This window comes from Myxine glutinosa, chromosome 10 (assembly GCF_964187855.1).
Source record: "Myxine glutinosa chromosome 10, kmMyxGlut1.1, whole genome shotgun sequence".
Taxonomy (NCBI): Eukaryota; Metazoa; Chordata; class Myxini; order Myxiniformes; family Myxinidae; genus Myxine; species Myxine glutinosa.
This window is the reverse complement of record NC_136270.1, coordinates 24,395,328-24,412,536: the sequence shown is the minus strand read 5'-3', so window position 1 is coordinate 24,412,536 and position 17,209 is coordinate 24,395,328. Positions and strand designations below refer to the sequence as shown.

The following is a 17,209-nucleotide window of genomic DNA, read 5'->3' as shown; positions in this document are numbered from 1 at the left end:
GCACCGCCTGCCAAAGCCAGTGTAATGTATTACACATAAACCTTCTCCCTTTCTTCCTGACAAATGGACACTGGCCATCCCGTACCCAAGCAATTTTGCCATCCCGATGAAAAAGGAAACGTCAGATGCTGAATCACAATGTGGACCACTATTCCATCAAGGACATTCATTTAAAATGAATAAAGGCACCAAGACAACTTTTTCCAGTCTACATAAGCCAGTTCGAATAAAGGTTACAATTCCAAGAAAACATGAAACGGAACGTGGCGCAAAAGACGACAAATGGAACCGATGGCAAAGGTGACCGAAAAATGAATGTCAAAGCATCTGTATGGAACGTGAAAGAGTTCCAAGCAGCATAAATCCTTTAACAGTATGTTTGTTGCTGTTCAAAAATCTGAGTACATTTTCTTCTGCTTCTTCCTCTTCATATTCTTGCTTCATAGCTTGAGGAATGGCACCACAAATATCTCTAAGTTCCAGTGGGTCCTGTTCAGGCTGAGTGAAAGGCCTGTACGCCTCAGCAAAATAAGTTTGTATTTTTATATTTTGGACACAAAGTGGAAGAGGCTCCATTGAGAGCCGTTGGCTACGAGAGTGGATAAGTCAGTAACTCAAGAGTCGAGTTGGCCTTGGATGCCAAAACTGAAACTGGAAAAATATATAAGTATTTCACTGTGACAACTTCTCAATCTGAAAAAGAATTTTTTAAAAATCGAAAAATATTTAATAACATTCACGAGTGAGTGAGGACCTATCAATCTGACCACAATATAAACAGGAAAGAGCAATCAGAGATTGCAGACCTTCGCCAAGACGTGTTTTTAGTGGTTTCTAAGGATTTATGTTAAAACAAATATTCTGGCCGAACCACATGACCGATGACGTCATCATCATTATTATTTTTTTCTCTACCAATTTATCACTAGATGACGCTCAACAAATTTCATCTTGATCGGATGAAATTTTGTACTTGTCGAATTATGACGTCATAATGGAGGTACCTATGACATAATCATTAACACATGTTATTCCCCATGGAGAGTTCTTTACAATGAGCCATGTCTCAATTTTTTTCTGCACAGCGCTTTCGGAGATATAGAGGTGCAAAGGTTTTCGGTTTCTCCAAGATGGCGGCCGAACCACGTGACCGATGACGTCATCATTATTTTCTTTTCTCTAGCAATTTATCCCTAGATGACGCTCAATAAATTTCATCTTGATCGGATGAAGTTTTGTACTTGTCGAATTTTGACGTCATAATGGAGGCACCTAGGACATCATCATTAGCAGGTTATTCCCCATGCAGAGTTCTTTACAATGAGCCATATCTCAATTTTCTTCGATGCAGTGCTTTCAGAGATATAGAGGTGCAAAGTTTTTCGTTTTTTTCCAAGATGGCTCCCGTATAACGTGACCTATGACGTCATAATTATCATTAAAAAATTATCCATTTGGAGGTGCACTTATGGTGAAAATTTCCTCTCCGGACCGATGGTTGCAGAGAAAATCACATTTATTCTGTGCGGACAAACAAACAACCAAACAAACAACCAGACAAACAAACAAACAAACAACCAAACAAACAACCAGACAAACAAACTAGATGGTATTCATAGAATACTTACCCTGCGCAGTCAACTTGGTGTGAGCCAACTCTTCTATTTTTGAACGTTTCTTTTTTTTTTTAATCCAATATGGCTGCCAGACCACGTGAGCGATGACATCATAAATTTATATTCTCAAAATAATTGTTGCATAGATCATGCTCAATAAATTTCAAACTGATCAGACTAAGCGTTGTCCCTGTCGAATTATGACCATAATTATGGCACCAATGACGTCATCGTTAACAGCACCTATTCCCCAAATGGAGTTCTTTACAATGAGCCACGTTTCAATTTTTAAAATGCTGACACGGCACACACTTTACTTTACTGAAAAGCATACACAAATGTTATATTTTCGTCACAAATTGTTGGAATTTCGCCAAATCTGTTTTGGTCGTGTCTTAATATACCTCAGCGATTGACAAATCTGAAATCAGAATTTTATTTGATGTCAAAATGACCCCGTGAGGTCGTTCCGTACTTTGCCTGCTCGTCATTTGCAGTGTGATAATTAATTCCATGTCCACTCTAGAAGACTCTTCTTCTTCACGCAATAACAAATTCTAGCTTCCAGACCGTACATCCAATCATCTCGAAATTTTAGACACATGTTACACTTCATTACCTCTACTATAATATAAGGTTTCACGTCGATCAATGAAGCGGTTCAAGAGTTATAATTTTTTAAAATATTTTTGTTTAATTATTTATATCTGCCAAACCACGTGATCTATCGCCAATTCCAAAAGGTGATTTAGTAGACTGATATGCTGCACACATCTGTGAAGTTTCCCCTCGATAGGATCACAAATGAGGGAGGAGCTTGGTTTTAAAAGTTTATGCTTAAAAACTGCATAACTCCGAAACCATGTGACGCATGACGTCATTCTCGCTGACTCTTTTGTTTGTCATGGATATGCGATTCTGCCTGCAAAGTTTGGCCTCAATCTCTTCAGTCGTTTAGGAGAAAATTGGATTTTAGTGGTTTTTCACTCAAAACAATATGGCGTCCGAACCAGGTGACCTACGACGTCATTATAATTTTATTTCTGCATCAATTTATACCTAGAAGATGCTCAATAAATTTCATCCTGATCGGATAATGTTTTTTCCTTGTCGTATTATGACGTCATAACGGCGGCACCTATGACGTCATCATTCACATATGTTATTCCGCATGAAGAGTTCTTTGCAATGACACCTGTCTCAATTATTTCTGTGCAGCGGTTTTTGAGATATAGAGGTGCAATTTTTTCTTGGGGTTTTCCAAGATGGCGCCCGTACCACGTGACCTGTGACGTCGTAATATTCACTAAAATATTCGACAGGAGGAGTCCCTCCTTTGGTGAAAATTTCATGTCAATCGGACCAACGGTTGCCGAGAAAATGTATTTTTAAAATGCAGACACGCACGTACGTATGTTCGAACGCCGGACGGACGGACCCGAATGCTTAACCCTGCCTTTCGCTTCGCGAGCGCAGGGTAACAACCAGACAAAAGGACACAAATGCAATACCCTCGCCTCTGGCCTCTGGCAAGGGTAATGAGTAAAAATGGCAAAATTGAGAAGATCTAAGTATGTGCTTGGTTGATCCTCCTTCAGTGAATGCCTATGTGACAATTTCACCACAATGTTGTCCATGTGAAAGTCAAACATGATCTCAAAAAATGGGTCATTAAAGGGATGTAACTTTGCTATGCCAATAGGATGCAAAATTGAAACAGAGATTAGTGGGAAAACATTCCAACTTGCTGAATGATAACAACAATTCCGTCTTAGTATCAAATGATCAACTCAATTCCTCAATGGAATTTGCACTGGAGGATGATTTCCTTCTCCTCTAAGCTCCGGCTCTGTTCATTTCTCTGTTCATTTCTTTGATGTGTCTGAAACCTAGTAGTTGTTAGTTGTGGAACAGGCAACACCTTTTTAGCTTCTAGCTTTGGTGTAGAGCTCTGTCCTATCATGAGGCAGGGATCCCCTTCCTCACTGGAGAAGGTGCAGTCACTGTTCTCCCCTATGGGCCGGTGCTCCTGCCTCACACCTAGCTCGGCTTCACGCTGTTGAAACCAAAGCTTTCAGAATTATTGGAATCTCCCGCAATGAAGCTATCTCTGAGGGCCTTTCACTCACTCACCGCAGGCAGGTAGGTGGTCTTTCTGTCTTCTACCGACTCCTCTCCGGCCTTGCACCCCCAGCTCTCTCTGTGCTCTGTCCCCCAAATATTCCTACAGGTCGCACAAGATCTGCCAGCAACCCTCTGATGGTTAAACTGCCGAAATCTCGGCTCTCTGCTCACCTTCACTCTTTCATTCCTCTTTTCTCCCGCCTCTGGAACAAACTCCCACACTCACTTCAATCCCACTCCACCCTCCAAGTCTTTAAAACAGCTGTTCACCACCATCTCTTATCTTCCCCCATCCAAAACCTTGATCTTTTCTACCCCCGCTAATTCACCCCAGATCCACCTTGTTTGAAATTCCAACTTCTTTCCTGGAAGTCCTGGCAGTGTCCATATGTTTTATACCTCCCCCCCCCTTCACATGCCCCCCCCCCCCCAAAGCCCTCGCCCTCTCTCAGATCTCTCGATGTCTCCATGTCTCTCGGTCCCTGCTCTCAAATGTTGTGTTTGTGTCCTTCCCCCTCTCTCCCCATCTTGTCTACCGCTTCCTATGTTATATGTTTTATGTGTCGGTTTGTCTTTCTGTGTGATTAATGTTAGCTCTTTCACGAGCCTCAATCTTGTATACAAAAAAAAAACAAAAAAAAAAACACTCGGGTAGATCGACGTATGTGCTGCAAAACATTTCACACCTCAGTCTATAGTCATAGCATGGAAAGGAATAACTTGAGAGCAGGTATCCTCATTTCACACCTGTCTCTTCTTGGGTTCTGAGTTTTTTTTTTCTTTTTCTTTTTTTTGTTGTATACTGAATCGAGGCTCGTGAAAGAGCTAACATTTACTTCACAAACAAATCAACCAATCAACCAAACCTTCACAAACAAACAAAATATATAAAAAGAGGGAGCGGAAAACAAGATGGGGAGAGAAGGTGAAGCACACAAACACAACATTTGAGAGCAGGGAGATGTGTGGAAGGGAGAAGGCTTGGGGGGAGGAGGCATGGGAAGGGGGGGGGGGGGGGGGGGATTATGAACATTTTGGAATCTGGCACAGTGGCACAAGGAGCCTTAGGCCAGCGCATCTTTCATCATAGACATCTTGAAAACTTGAAACTTGAAACTTGAAACCCCATCAAACCACATCTCTTTCATCATAGACAGCTTGAAGTATTTTCTACCGCCTCCTGCTCTTGCTCATCGCTCCGACCCTCCCCAATGACTCCAAGAGGCAGCTTCTGAAATCCAGGTTGACATATCACCTGCACTATTTTGTTCCTCTTTCCACCTGCTTGAGAAATCACCTTCGTGAATCGCTTCAATCCCGCTTTTCCCTCAAAGGTTCAACTCGGTAGGACAACACCACCTGATGCCATCTTCTATCATTGATTCATTATCCACAAGTCCTCAGTCTGTATACTTTGCCCATGTCTACCCAGCTGATGTTCACCTGAAGGTGGCAGGAATTTGCAATTTGGCCACGGTCTCAGGGATAACGTTCCTACTTTTTATTGAAAGACACTGTGGTTTAATTAACGTCCACCAACTAATATTAGCAGATTATCCAAGGCAACGTCCCTCTGCAGTGGTACGGCACACTGTGATGCAACGCCCCACCTCCGAAGCACCAATCCGCCATCTTGTATCACCAATTATTTTTTATAATCCCATTAAAACCTCCCCTAGATCACCAGTCTTACTTTCAGATGACTAACTTTCTTTCCTCTATTCTCTGCTCTTTTACAGTTTCTTCATTGTGTGCCTTTTACCACCGTGGACAAGCATCTACCTTCGTCGCCTCACTCTTCCAAGCCTACATTTTGTATCCAAGGTGTATTGGCAACACAAAAAGCCTTTTTAGAAATTGCTTTCGAGAATATGATAAGTAAATTTTTAAAATATCTCATATTACTGAAAAATGATTCCCAAAGAATTAGCAATCCACAGTGATTTGATCATTTTCTCAAGGTTCCATTATCTTTATTACCCCCATTAACCTTTCCCATCAACTTTTTCCCTTTCCCATTTTCCCTTTCCTTTCCCTTTCCTTTTTCCCATTTCCCTTTCCCATTTCCCTTTCCCATTAACCTTTCCCATCAACCATCAACTATTTTACTTGCTACTTGCTAGTTTCAGTTTCCTCCTCATCCCTCCCTCTCTCATCTCCAGCTATTTCCTGTTTGTTCATTCCCTTAACGTTTGTCCTACTCTCAGTTGTACCTTGCTCTTCCATGAAGCTCTTCCAAAAATAAATGAAAAGAGTGATTTGACCTTTTTGCACTCTGATATATTTTACAAACTTTGCAATGTTTTGATCAAATAAGTTGTTTGATCAAATAAGTCACTCACTGGGCACAGCCAGGATTTGTCAAGGTTGGGGTTTGGGGGGGGGGGGGGGGGGGGAAAGGGTGATGATCTGCCAATGTGTGTGGCAAAGTTGCCACTACTGTACTAATTTTGTGGTGGGGCTGCATAAGGGAAAATGTTGTTGCTGTGGTTGTTGTGGATTCGTTTTAAAGCCCGAATACATTGATCAAAATCTTGGTGATACAAGATTACAATGTACGAGTGTGTTGCAGATAAGGATCATTTTCGATGTTCGATGGACTTTATACTCAGACTGCTCTGTGCTGCGGGCTTGCCTGAGACAACTGTCTGGGGCTATAGAACAACAACAACGACAACAACAACAGCAACAACAGCAAAAAGGTTGAGGAAGAGGCCGAGGTGATTTATGTAGAATCTTGAAACCACACGCCCCCATAACCCACGAACGTGTACCATTGGAAAGCTCAGGGAGGTGTTGGTGAACGAGTAAGATCAAATATACAGATCAGTGAAGGCCATTGATGTGTGAGATGGAATTAAGCTAAATTATGTCTTCAGACATTTCCATGTAGTGTAAAGGAAACATCTCTAGAGTAAGCTAGAACGGCATTCGGTAGCGTGTTTACCTCCGCCAGGCTGAACAGTTTCTGTTTTGTATACCACTGATAGGCCAGATCTGGATCCGGACCTGAACCAAAATCGAATCAGCTTGTTCTTGTCGCTTATCCAAGTCTTCCAGCTAGATTTGTCATAATCCATCCAAATTGTTTTGAAATATCGATCTATATGTGGTTTTTGGCCCTCTCTCTCAATGGTGAAGATTTCACTAAAAAAAATTCTCGCATCAGTATCCGGATCTTCAACAAAATCGAATCAATTCGTCCTTGTCACACACCCAGCATGTCCACCAAATTTCGTCTGAATCCGTCCACAACATTTTGAGGTATCCTGCTCATAGACAAACAAACAATCAGACAAAGAGAGACAGACAACCAGACAGGTAGACCGACGGGTAAAAACATAGCCTCCGCCCACCTTCGGTAACGGAAGGTATTAACGACAGTCGGTTGTTTATAATTGATTTTCAATTAGTATAAAGTGATATTTCAATATTTACTGGAAAATAGATCATAATTTATTCGCCAGGTGAAAGGATAGACATCTTGGTTCAAGGAGGAGATAAAAGACAGAGTGACATAGGTGCACCGACTCACGAGCTTAAAGCGGGTTGGGTTGCGGGGGACAAGATTTTCATAAGGATGATTTTTTTCTGCAAAGTTCCACGAGATTGGGAAAATTAAGAGTGAGCAGGAATTGAGAGGCACGACGAGGTTTACACCTGCGATCAGTGTTTTCTAAAGTGGTGACCATGATTTTATTTTTCACTTATCTTCAATACTGCAATCAGACTTCGTAATCAAATAAATGACCAAACACATCAATGGAGACATTAGGGGGACCCAAGTAGACAAAGATGGAGTCATCAGGACGAGCCAAAATAGACAATGATGGAATCATCAAGGGGGCCCCAAAAAAGACAATGATGGAATCATCAAGGGGACCCCAAATAGACAATGATGGAGTCATCAAGGGGACACCAAATAGACAATGATGGAGTCATCAGGAGGACCCCAAATAGACAATGATTGAGTCATCAGGAGGAACCCAAAATAGACAATGAAAAAGTCATCAGCAGGACCCAAAAGACAATGATGGAGTCATCAGGAGGAACCCAAATAGACAATGATGGAGTCATCAGGACCACCCCAAATAGACAATGATGGAGTTATCAAGGGGACTCCAAATAGACAATGAGGAGTCATCAAGGGGACACCAAATAGACAATGATGGAGTCATCAGGAGGAACCCAAAAATACAATGATGGGGTCATCAGGAGGAACCCAAATAGACAATGATGGAGTCATCAGGACCACCCCAATAAGACAATGATGGAGTCATCAGGAGGACCCCAAATAGACAATGATTGAGTCATCAGGAGGAACCCAAAATAGACAATGAAAAAGTCATCAGCAGGACCCAAAAGACAATGATGGAGTCATCAGGAGGAACCCAAATAGACAATGATGGAGTCATCAGGACCACCCCAAATAGACAATGATGGAGTTATCAAGGGGACTCCAAATAGACAATGAGGAGTCATCAGGAGGACCCCAAATAGACAATGATGCAGTCATCAAGAGGAACCCAAAATAGACAATGAAAAAGTCATCAGCAGGAGCCAAAATAGACAATGATGGAGTCATCAGGAGGACCCAAATAGACAATGATGGAGATATCTAAGGGACCAAAAATAGACAATGATGGAGTCATCAGGAGGAACCCAAATCGACAATGATGGAGTCATCAGGAGGACCCCAAATAGACAATGATGGAGTCATCAGGAGGAGCCCAAATAAACAATGATGAAGTCATCAGCAGGACCCAAAATAGACAATGATGGAGTCATCAGGAAGAACCCAAATAGACAATGATGGAGTCATCAGGACCACCCCAAATAGACAATGATGGAGTTATCAAGGGGACCACAAATAGACAATGATGGAGTCATCAGGAGGACTCCAAATAAAAAAAATATGGAGTCAACAGGAGAAACCTGGGTAGGGTTAGGGTTTTGGCTGCGACTCCTCAACCCTCAAACCCATCCAAGAGCAGCCAAGTGAGCCTTACAAAAACTATTGGCAAGAGTTCATCCCTCCGTAGACAAAGATAAATAAAGAGGATAAACCACACACACTGAAAGACGCACATCCACATGCACACATGCACATACATACACAAATACACATACATACACAAATACACACACACACACACACACACACACACACACACACACACACACACGCTCATATATACACAAATACACACACACACACCTACACACATGCTCACACATACTCCCCCCCCCCCCAACTAAACACACATACATATACATACATATGCATCCCCCCCCCCCCCCCCCCAAATAAACACATGTATACACAGTGCATTCAGAAAGTATTCAGACCCCTGCACTTTTTCACATTTTGTTATGTTGCAGCCTTATGCTGAAATCGTTTAAATTCCCTCATCAATCTACACTCAATACTCCATAATGTCAAAGAGAAAACAGGATTTTAGAAAGTTTTGCAAATTTATTAAAAAGAAAAAACTGAAATATCACATTTACATAAGTATTCAGACCCTTTGCTATGACACTTGAAATTTAGCTCAGGTGCCTCCCATTTCTCTTGATCATCTTTGAGATGTTTCTACACCTTGATTGGAGTCCACCTGTGGTAAATTCAATTGATTGGACATGATTTGGAAAGGCACACACCTGTCTATATAAGGTTTCACTGCTGACAATACATATCAGAGCAAAAACCAAGCCATGAGGTCGAAGGAACTGCCTGCAGAGCTCAGAGACAGGATTGTGTCGAAGAACAGATCTAGGGAAGCCTACAAAAAAAATTATACTGCATTGAAGGTTCCCAAGAGCACAGTGGCCTCCATAATTCTTAAATGGAAGAAGTTTGGAACAACCAGGACCCTTCCGAGAGCTGGCCGCCCGGCCAAACTGAGCAATCGGGGGAGAAGGGCCTTGGTAAGAGAGGTGACCAAGAACCCGATGGTCACTCTGGCTGAGCTCCAGAGATCCTGTGTGGAGATGGGAGAAACTTCCAGCAGGACAACCATCACTGCAACACTCCACCGATCTGGGCATTATGGCAGAGTGGCCAGACGGAAGCTAAATAGTTCAATCTTGGTTTCATCAGACCACAGAATCTTGTTTCCACCAACGGTCCCCATACAACCTGACAGAGCTTGAGAGGATCTGCAGAGAAGAATGGCAGAAAAACCCCAAATCCAGGTGTGCAAAGCTTGTCGCGTCATACCCAAGAAGACTCGAGGCTGCAATTGCTGCCAAAGGTGCTTCAACTAAGTACTGAGTTAAGGGTCTGAATACTTACAGTCATGTGAAAAGGTAAGTACACCCCATGTAAAGTTTTGACTTTTTTAACATATTTCAACATACAGCTATTTGATCTTCATTTCAACAATATTGATAGATAAAGGTGATATAATATAACAAATATCATGAAACATTTACATTTTGTAGTCCATTGTATAATTTAAATAAACATATATGCAAATTTCGCATGTGGAAAAAGTAAGTACACCCCTACATTTATCACTACTTCAAATACGTAAAATTGGAATCAGGTGCACCAGCTCAGGTGCAAATGATTAGAACATCTTCAGAGAGGATCTTGGAGGAACCTGTCTTATTTAAACCTCAGACATTTAGTTTGGTTTGCTCTTTGTTGTTGAAGTGTGCGGCGTCACCATGCCTAGATCAAAAGAGCTCTCTGAGGCCTTCAGAAAGAAGGTTATAGATGCCTACGAGTCTGGGAAGTGATTTAGAAAGATCTCCAAACAATTTGAAATCAATCATTCGACTGTCCGGAAGATCATCTACAAGTGGAGAAGATTCCAAACAACTGCCAACTTGATCAGGCCAGGCCGCCCCAGCAAGTTCAGCCCGAGAGCAGACCGCAAGATGCTGAAAGAAGTCTCAAAGAACCCCCAGAATGTCATCACGGGACCTACAGGTAGCTCTTGACACTGTTTATGTCAAAGTGCACAAGTCTACCATTAGAAAGAGGCTGCACAAATTTGATCTACATGGGAGGTGTGCCAGGAGGAAGCCTTTGCTGTCCAGAAAGAACATCAGGGCAAGACTAAAGTTTGCCAATGAACACCTAGGCAAAGACCAGCACTTCTGGAACAATGTGCACTGGACAGATGAGTCAAAGGTGGAGCTATTTGGCCACAGTACCAGAAGACATGTTTGGCGAAAACCAAAGACAGCATTTGACCACAAGAACCTGATACCAACTGTAAAGCATGGTGGTGGAAATATTATGGTTTGGGGCAGCTTTGCTGCATCAGGGCCTGGGCAGCTCACCATCATATAATCCACTATGAATTCTTCATTGTACCAGAGGGTGCTTGAGGATAATGTGAGGCCATCTGTCGGAAAGTTGAAGCTCAACCGAAGGTGGACATTGCAACATGACAATAACCCTAAACATACCAGTAAATCCACCAAGGAATGGCTGAAAAGAAAGAAACGGCGGGTTCTGGAATGGCCAAGTCAGAGCCCGGATCTAAATCCCATCGAGATGTTGTGGGGGGATTTGAAACTAGCTGTGCATGCAAGAAACCCCTCAAACATCGCACAGCTGAAAGAATTCTGCATGGAGGAGTGGGAAAAATTTCTCCCAGTCGATGTCAGAGACTGGTAGACAGTTATAAGAAACGCCTACTTGATGTTGTTTCTGCCAAAGGGGGCAATACCACCTATTAGAGCCACGGGTGTACTTACTTTTTCCACATGCGAAATTTGCATTTATGTTTATTTAAAGTATACAATGGACTACAAAATGTAAATGTTTCATGATATTTGTTATATTATATCACCTTTATCTATCAATATTGTTGAAATGAAGATCAAATAGCTGTATGTTGAAATATGTAGAAAAAGTCAAAACTTTACATGGGGTGTACTTACTTTTTCACGTGACTGTATGTAAATGTGATATTTCAGTTTTTTCTTTTTAATAAATTTGCAAAACTTTCTAAAATGCTGTTTTCTCTTTGTATTATGGGGTATTGAGTGAAGATTGATGAGGGAAAAAATGAATTTAAACGATTTCAGCATAAGGCTGCAACATAACAAAATGTGAAAAAAGTGAAGGGGGCTGAATACTTTCTGAATGCACTGTCCATACATACACACACACCCTCACATATACGCACCCATATACACTCAAAAACACACATGCATGCACGCACACACATAATGAGTCAGAAATTCCTTGCTATTTATCTTACCTTAGCAGGTGTTGAACTTATTCCAAGAATGTACACAGGAGTCCACCAGCTCACAAATAAATACTCAGTCCCTCTATTAAAAATGAAGTTCCTGTTCCACTAAATACATTTATGACACACTTCTGGTTGAATAATTAAAATATTTTACACAACTTCCAATGCAACAGGAAGGCCTGTCTACACAAAGACCAACCAACGGAGCGAAATGATTCAGTAAAATACCCAAAGTATCCACAATCGTTTCAATCTTATATTGACTGTTTCTTGTACATTTAAGATTTGTGACAATATCACGCACAACAATGATTGGTCTGTGACAGAGTAAAGTGGACCAAAGGTGGCTCGCTTTGTCTATCGGTGCAGGATAAAGCAGACCAAGCAAGTATACCAGCAATTAGAATGTACTTTTTTTTTTGCATATTTTGCTTAATAGCATTAAGACAAAGGTAGTACTTGGCTGTAGGTTTTTCTTTTTGAGGTCATTTTCTTTTTTACCAAAGTTTTAGTGTCGCACAAAGCAAAGCTCTGAGATCCAATGCTTCAAGCAGCCATGACCTTCATCACAGGACTGATAGCACAAGTCACATGCTTCTGGTTATTATACTGCCTTCTCCCAGGGGATAAGTTGGAGGGATATAATCACATGACAGTGACACAATTGTGTGCATTAATCTAATTATTCACACATAAACCACAAAGGGCTTCTGCTCAAAGCAAATTTTAACCTTCCTAGTGGATCATCGTCAATTAATACAACAGTCACCAAGAATCCACACAAAGGTGTGGTGGTGACAAAGAATTAATTAATCTTGATCTTCAATAGACAATAAAGTAAATTCAGCATGAAAAAATTAATATGTCATCAAAAGACAGCTTTCTCGTGAGGATTTTATCAAACATGCTGGGATTTGCGAGGATAAAGAGATCCCCTGCCATCTACCACATCTTACTATAATTCACCAAATGTCCATCCGTCCGTTCGAAGGTACCGCAAAAACGGCTCAACCGATCGCAACGATATTTTGGGTGGGTATTCCTGGGACCCCTGGGAGTAAAATAGGTTGTATTGTTTTTCCAATTTCTCCAAGTTTCCAATTTTCCAGTTTTTCCAAACACGATGGAATAATATTTACCGATATGAACAGTGATGTGGCTTTTGTTAAAATTCTACAAATACTGTTTATTCTACATACCAGGAGAGAGTAGATCGACTCCTGACGAACTCTTCCTATATAAACGTGCGGCTCCGAAGTAACATGGCAGCGTGTGCAAAGCGACTGAGAAACAGGTGTAGCGGCCACTTCCGTGTTACAGATTCGGCGTGCACTCTTCACACATAAACGTGCGACTGAGAAAGACGTGTAGCGGCCGCTTCCGTTTTGCAGAATTCAATCTTTTTTCAAAATGGGCGCCATGTACTGTTTAGATTAGGATGATTTGCGTGTGATATGATTTAACGGATGTTTATATGAATCGTTTAAAATTTTTAAAAGCCTTCAATTTCTGATATTTTGCCTTTTCATTTGTGCCTCCCAATTGAAGCCCCGCCCATAGGGCGGGTACCGGTGCTAGTAAGACACAATGTCAGTTTGTGTGTTTGTACAGATGTCTGTCCCTCTTCATAATGGTAGATTTTAAAGGCCAATCTTTTAACACGAAAGTGTGTTCACTACGGTCTATTTTTGAGGATAAAACAAACGGGAAAAACTATTTCCATAAAAGTGTAATTATTTCTCTTCTATTGGAATTGTAGATGGTGGCTTGCAAATCGAGCATCAAGGGCGGTGTACAGAAGTGTTTCCTTAAATAACAATAAATACAAGGTGCAGGGAGGTGAAATTGACTGCAGGTGATGTGCAACATGCACAGAGTAAAACAAGTGTTCATTTACATCTGTAGGAGGTCAAATAAAGAAGATATTAGCACATATGACACTAGACCGAGGCGTCAGACTTTGGCACACCCACTCGGCTGCAGCTGCCATGTTGTGCCTTAGCAGGCGTAGCATGTGCTGGCTTGGCTGAGCAATGTTGTGTTGGTCTTGCACACTTTTTCATTTCCCCATCGTGTCTGTATGCTATTTTCCTTTTTTGTCTATGTTAGTCATGCATTTTCGTTCGTCTCTCCCTTCCTGCTTTTCCCCGGCCTTCCTCCTGTCTGGCATTCTTGCCCTCCAGGTTTCCCCACCTCGCGCCTCCCTGACACAAGCTTCCTCCCTCCCACTCCGCACCATCATTCCTGGTGTTGTCCATCCCCTCCCCCGGACCTCAACATGGCGAGCAAGCGCCATAACTGTGCGCGGTTTGTGTATGTGAAGGAGGGAGCCATACTGTCAAGCGAGGTATTTGGTCAGACGGTTTTGTTTGACGAGCTGAGGTTTAAGGCTGAGGATTTTTTTCTGTCTTGTCTCCTTGGTTAATGGGTTTGATGTATCCTTCCAGACCTCTGGGAGGCTTGCCGAGTTCTGGGTGAGGTGGACTGCCACTCGGACAGCTGGGTCTCTGGCTGACTGGGCGGTTGAGGCCCTCTCTGCCCATGAGAGGGTCATGATGGTCCACCTCTGCAATTAAATATGTCTCTGTTTATGATGCCCATAGATATGGAGGAAGAGAAGGATAAGGAGGATGCAGCCTTTGTGCCCACAGCAGCAAAGGTCTGGAATGTGGTCATGTCGGGATCTTGGCCCACTGAGGTTGGAGGGGAGGGCATGATGGAAAAGGTGGTCACTCCTGTGGTGGGGTCAGAGGGAATAACCTCCATTCAAGAGACTCCGCTGCCAGGGGCTGAAAGTGATGGCTCCTCTTCTGATGCCGGTATAGACACTGGTGAATGGAGACAGTGCAAGGGCCGGAGGAGGGGCTGTAAGTCCAAAAGACTGCCTCCCCTGGGCAAAGCCCCACAGGAAATTTATCGACAGCGGAAAGTTGCGAAGTAACCTGTGGGGTGTAGAGGCCCCGGGGCAATTGGACGGCCCATCCAGGGCTGGGATAATCCCAGGAAGGGACATTTTGGACTGTGGGGAGGGGTGTTCCTCCAGACGTTCTCACTCTGTTCCTCCCCGTACCCGCTCTCCTTCTCGATAGCTTCAGAGAAGCTCCTCATCCCTGACTTTTCTTCCCCCTCCAGAGGCAGTGGGGGCCATGGGGATTGAGAGCGTGGACAAATAATGGTGTTTTGTGTTATTGTTCTCTGGTTTTTTTATTCCTCCTTGATTTGTTCCTGATTCTCCTTTCTTGACTTTGTTTCTGATTCCTGATTTGATTTATTGTTATTGACTTGGATTTGATTATGGACTTTGTTTTCCTGCTTTGATTTCGTGTTCTTTATTTCTTGCCTTTGATTTCTTGTTCTTTGATTCCTTGTTATTTTGCTTATTGTAGAAATTTTTAAAACCTTTTTTTGCAATAAAAATGCTGCGGCCATTAAACCGTCGAATAAACTGTTCCAACCCATCATATTTGACGGGCTTTTTACTAGTGATAGAATAACAAAGAAAAAGAAAAGGAATGTTTTTACATTGATACCAAAGTACTTCCTGTGACCATTTGTGCTGAATGATGAGCTCTACATCCATTTACTTTAAGATATTTCCTCGAATGGTAGAAGACATGTCAAATCGAGTGTACTGCCAAAATCATGTCTCAAGTGAAGATTGCTTATAAAGCCCAATTGTATTCGACCCTCGTCCCCCAAACCCCACATGCTTTTGAGCTTCAATGCAAATCCCTGAATCATACCAGAAAGGACTGTGAAAACAGCTGCAAATGCATTCAGTTTGAGGCCCTCAATAACGTTGGTCGCTCGACAACGCTCCATGCACATTAGGCCGAACCCGACCGCGAGCAGTGCCAAGTAGAGAGTCTCCGACACCATAGATAACAGCAGCACTCCTGTGGTATACAAAAAGAGGTGTAAACAAGTTCCATAACCTCAATAATCTACACTGAATCATTGCTTTGTGTGGTTATTATTGTGTCTTTATGTACAGTCGTGGCCAAAAGTATTGGCACCCTTGCACTCTTTTCAAATAACTCACAATTTCTCTAAAAATACGTTTAAATTGACAAAAGTATTTGGTCTACACAATTCTTTATTTCACTGATAATATTAAAGAAACCTTTGTTTTTGATTCAGAACTTAATATATCTTTTTAAATCAGAAAATAAAAAGAAATGGCATTGACAAAATTATTGACACCCTCGACTTAATATTTGGTAGCACACACAGCCTTTGGACAAAATAACTGCAGTCAAGCATTTCCTATAGCCATGAATGAGCTTCCTACACCTATCTACTGGCAGTTTGGCCCACTCTTCTTGTGCAAATTGCTCCAGTTCTCCCAGATTTGAAGGGTGCCTTATCCAAACTGCTGTTTCCAGATCTCCCCACAGGTGTTCAATGGGATTTAGATCTGGACTCATTGCTGGCCACTTCAGAACAGTCCAGCGTTTTGTCTTGAACCATTCCTGGGTGCTTTTTGAAGTGTGTTTGGGGTCATTTTCCTGCTGCAAAACCCATGACCTTTGACGGAGACCGAGCTTTCTGACACTGGGTTGAACATTGCGCTTCAAAATGCTATGATAATCTCCTGATTTAATGATGCCATGCACACATTAAAGGCACCTAGTGCCAGAGGGAGCGCAGAACCCCCAAAACATCACTGAACCTCCTCCATATTTGACTGTAGAGAAGGTGTGCTTTTATTTGAAGGCTTCATTTTGTTTTCTGTAAACATAGAGATGATGTGCTTTACCAAAACACTCTAATTTGGTCTCGCCTTTCCACAGGACATTACCCCAGAAGGATTTTGGCTTGTTCAGGTGTGTTTTGGAAAACTCCAGTCAGGCTTTCTTATATCGTTCTCTCAGGAGTGGGGTCCTCGCTGGGTCTCCTACCATAGAATCCCCTTTCATTAAATTGGCGACGGAAGGTGTGAGTTGAAACTGTCGTACCTTGTGTCTGAAGGTCAGCTTGAATCTGTTTGGCAGTTGATCAAGGTGCTTTCTCCACCATTCGGACAATCCTTTGCTGGAATCTTCGATCAAGTTTTCTCTTGCGACCACGTCCAGGGAGGTTAGCTACAATGCCATGGGCCATAAACTTCCTGATAACATTGTGTACTGTGGACACAGGAACATCAAGGTCTCGGGTGATGGACTTGTAGCCTTGAGATTGTCCATGCTTGGCTACAATCTTGTGTCTGACCTCCTCAGACAATTTTCTGGTTTTCTTTATTTTCCGCATGCT

General features: G+C 42.2%; 1 protein-coding gene across 1 annotated transcript in view; it reads right to left on the bottom strand.

Annotated features, from left to right (window-relative positions):
• LOC137434334 (germ cell-specific gene 1-like protein) overlaps positions 1-17,209 on the bottom strand; it is a 244,074-nt gene that overhangs the window by 88,249 nt on the left and 138,616 nt on the right. Inside the window, exon 3 of the mRNA XM_068127236.2 lies at positions 15,700-15,852. Coding sequence (XP_067983337.1) covers positions 15,700-15,852 — 153 coding nt within the window. The remainder of the gene's footprint in view (positions 1-15,699; positions 15,853-17,209) is intronic.